Source organism: Octopus bimaculoides, chromosome 6, assembly GCF_001194135.2.
Source record: "Octopus bimaculoides isolate UCB-OBI-ISO-001 chromosome 6, ASM119413v2, whole genome shotgun sequence".
Lineage (NCBI taxonomy): Eukaryota > Metazoa > Mollusca > Cephalopoda > Octopoda > Octopodidae > Octopus > Octopus bimaculoides.
In genome coordinates this window covers 72,988,965-72,993,208 of record NC_068986.1, presented here as the reverse complement: position 1 = coordinate 72,993,208, position 4,244 = coordinate 72,988,965, and the positions used below count along the sequence as shown (strand labels likewise).

General features: G+C 32.8%; 1 protein-coding gene across 1 annotated transcript in view; it reads right to left on the bottom strand.

Annotated features, from left to right (window-relative positions):
- LOC106873653 (phosphatidylinositol transfer protein alpha isoform) overlaps positions 1-2,323 on the bottom strand; it is a 68,683-nt gene extending 66,360 nt beyond the window's left edge. The window contains exon 1 of the mRNA XM_014921106.2: positions 2,207-2,323. Within this exon, the coding sequence (XP_014776592.1) occupies positions 2,207-2,223 (17 nt within the window). The 5' untranslated portion in view covers positions 2,224-2,323. The remainder of the gene's footprint in view (positions 1-2,206) is intronic.
- Between the last annotated feature and the right edge of the window lie 1,921 nt (positions 2,324-4,244).

Below are 4,244 nucleotides of genomic sequence, written 5' to 3'. Positions count from 1 at the left end.
TATATATATATATATATATATATATATATATATATATATATATGTATGTATATACGTATGTGTGTATGCATATATATATACACATGTATGTATGTACACACATGTATATATACACATACAACCACAAACTTATATGTATATATACACATACATGTATGTGTGTATTTATATATATAATACACACATGTATGTACATATACAGATGTATGTGTGTGTATATATATATATATATATCATATATATATATATGTATGCGTGTGAACTCGTGTTGAAACATTTTTTGTTGCATGTAGAGAGGGCCATTACGACAATAATAAACACATGCACCGGTTCTATTCCATTTCTTTATTTTGTCAATTGGTTAACCAATCGATTGCTTGACTAACTAATCGTTCGGTCGATCAATCAATCAGCTAGGTTTGTGTAAGTCCTTTTCGTCGCCATTCGCGACTATATATATCTTTTATTTTTCAAAAATATTAATGCTTAATTTTAAATGCGGTTATTTGTTTCCTGGAGAATATAGGAGTGCACAAAATGACTTTAAATTGAAATAATTTGGCAAATCATTTAGAAGACGGAACATTATTAAGCAGAAATTCGTCAGTATTATATTTTGTCGGTACATTGCTATCCATTGACCCGTAATAAAATCTAAAAAAATATTTATATTTATTGCTATAAAATACTCTCCTACCCTTTTATATCAATTCCTGGAGGAGTAGAAATACAGGTTTTAATTAAATGTCAGTGCTAAAAAAAAGTATTCTTCTGTGAAAAAAGTCTAAGAAAAACGATCAGTGCTACTTGACATAAAAACTCTCTCACCCTCACACACAGTTAACTATTAAATCTGTAGGCGGTATTTCTGCGACTGCCATCATCTGGTATTTCGGTACTAATTAACAATAGTACCGACAACATACCAATATGACACCGCCCTCACTGAAAGATGGATAAGACGAAAAGCCATAATTATTAGATTATCGACAACAGAAAAGATTATGATTGATTTACGGGTGTTTTTCTTTTTTATATGTATATTTCTATGTATAAATATTGAGTGGATCGTAGTTTAACTCCAGATCAGTCGTGATCAAAAACGTTCCAACCGTGACCATCCCATCTTTATATAGGAGGTGTGTCTAAGACCACATTATTCTAATGTGTCCTTCGTTTTTTTGAGACAGCAGGGTGTATTTCTAACAGATCAAGCAACCGCGTAGAGTCAGACTCCCTTCCTAGTTTGCTGAGTGGGTGTATATAACTAGGTAAATGTGTGTCAATGCGAAAACTTTATACACACGAAATATTAAAACACAATAAAGCTATAGATTTCAGAAAGGTTTTAGTCATCAACAAAGAAGAAAACAATTACAGTGTACAAATTGTTAAATAACTCAAGTCTGACTTTTGTAAAAAGATTATCTAATGATTATCGTTGTAGGTTTGTCATTTTAAGTAGGCGTTGAATAGCGCTTTCAATTATACTGGGATTAAATGAAGCGGAAAATACCGTTCAATAGTTTCCATTATATTTTAAGACTATTGAACTCAAGCGGGGTGCTCATAATAATTCTAATGGTTATTTTAGAATGTAACAAGTAATTACAAGCAACATCAATTTCTGTAAGCTAATGTCATCAAGAGTACACATGTCGTGATGTGAAACAATGAAGATCAAAAAGAAAATATGATAAATGAAATAGTACAATTAGAATCAAAATAAATGACATGTTTCTCCAATGAATAAATAGGCACAAAAAATACAAAATCAGGAAAATGTACCCTCAATAAATGAAGTGATAAAGAGGAGTGGTTATTCTTGAAAAAGAACGACATCAAAAAATGGTGGACAGTTATATTTGGATGTGTAATTTATGTGATAACTCCGATAGTTGTAGATCTCAGATATCAAGCATTCCTTTCATTATATACAATAGATGTATAAATATATTCACCCACTGACAATAAATGATGAAATGTCAGTGATGCCGATGGGTAAAAGACAATCTCTTAGTCAAGTATTTTTACCGAGATTAAAATGTAACACTTTAAACACAAGTCAAATCCGCTGTTACATCACTCGGGAAAAGTGATTCACTAGAATGAAAAACAACGAATTTATAATTTTAACGTAAATATGAATTAATATAGTATTTATTAAAGCAATATTTAGTTTCAAGTAATGCAAATGTCCACTTACTATTCATATATGAGCATCTTAAGAACCTTTTTCTAGCCTTGTCGCCTTTCTGCCTCTGATCCAGCCGGGATACAATCAATGACGTCATTAACTGTGTGTCAGCACTGTATTTACTACATTTATTGATTCGTTAATAACAAGCATAATTTGCCACAGTTATATCTTAAATAAAAGGATTCTTAAAATTGCTAATAATATTCTATAAATCTTATTTTAATACTTCTTTCTTTTATCTATATTCGAAAATCATTTTAATTCTCGGCATAAAATTAACAATTCATTCATTATAACAAACAGCACTATCTCTACTATTTACTGCAGTATTATCAGCTCTGTTTTTCGTTAGAATCTTTCAGCGATTTCAATTTTGTTTCGATTTCTTTTGACTTATTTTACATATTTCTCGAAGATTTTCTATTTCTCTCTAAGTTTACTTGCCCTTCACTGATCAAATTTATATTCAACAGAAATTAAAAGAGGAATGTTTTTACTGCTGCTTTTTTTTTTCTTAGCGTTAACGACCCCACTCTAAAACACAGTGATATACAGTAATCCCTCGCCGTATCGCGGTTCACCTATCGCGGTTTATTATTTAAGTTTACGTCGATTCCTCCGTGGTGTTGTCTTGCATTTACAATAAAATAAATATATACAAATTCTAAAAATAAAAGATATATACAGTACTGTTTCTACTTCGCGGATTTTCACCTATTGCGGGGTGGGGGTTGGAACGTAACACCCGCGATAGTTGAAGGATTACTATATATTTGTCACGCGTAGATTGAAACAAGGCGGTTTTTTCAGGAACTGCAAGCAGAACAAATGCTGCATGTCGCATGATTTAAACTTTATTGTAATTGTTTTGACATACTTCTCCCATCTTTTCAAACAAAAGAAGCTATAAGTTTTATTTTTCAAAGGGACTAGGCTTTATTCTGACAATAAAGCTTCTAAGTTTGTGTGTGCTTATGTACATTATGTATCCATCATAGTCGGCGTTTAATTCCATATTCGATCTCATCTCAAAATCCTAAAATTCTCAAACACTTTAGAATCTGAAAGTTCTCACCACTATACATCCTGGCACATTTACCCTTTCACCTAAATTACAGTACATGTCAGTATCAATACACAACAAACTCGTTGCTCATCCTCTGTCACTACTATCAGGCATGAGCCCAAATCTCAAACTCAAGACCAGACAAAATCGCAAACATACGCCTAGGGCAGTGATTTCCAACTTGTAGTCTGCAGATCCCTGGTAGTTCACAAAGGTAGTACAGAGGGGGGTGTCTGTGAACTAAATTCAAAATTTCATACATATATATACCCAGAACCATGCTTAGGAGTGAAATTTAGGATTTTTCAGTTTTCTGTGAATCGATTTTGATAAAACTTTTCCCAGCTGGTTTGCACACTATGGTAACACCATTGTTATGTTTTCATTATTCTGTGTAAAGTCCTTTCTTTTTTATTTCAGATTCTTCAGATTTTGGGTGAACCACGCTAATAACCTTTGAATGAAAATAGCCCATCTAGACATTTTTTTTTTTCAGAAAATGAAGGGTAATGATACATGTTAAACATTCACTGAGTATATATTTAATAGAAAACCATAATAATATTATAACATTTATTAACATAATGAATTATTTAGCCACATGAGCACCATTTTGACAGATAACTTCAAAAACCCTATTAGTCACGGAATCTGTCAATTTCTTAATAGTAGCAGGTTGGACTGCTTCTGCTGCAGCTTTGATAGTTGCCCTGGCATCCATCTGCATAAACATTTTGTTTAATGATGGACCAAAGATTTTTGAAGGGTTGAGATCCGGAGACTCTAGCAACCACACCATCAACCTTTCACCTTGTATATTTGGGTGGTCCTAGCAGAGTGGGAGGGAGTGTTGTATGCATGAATACGAGATTCCTTAGAAGTGACAGTGGTATGTCATCTAGCCAAGGATCTAAGACCGCCTTCAGGAGATTGCAGTAGGTGGCTGCAGTCACTTTAACCCCTTCAAGCACCCTGACT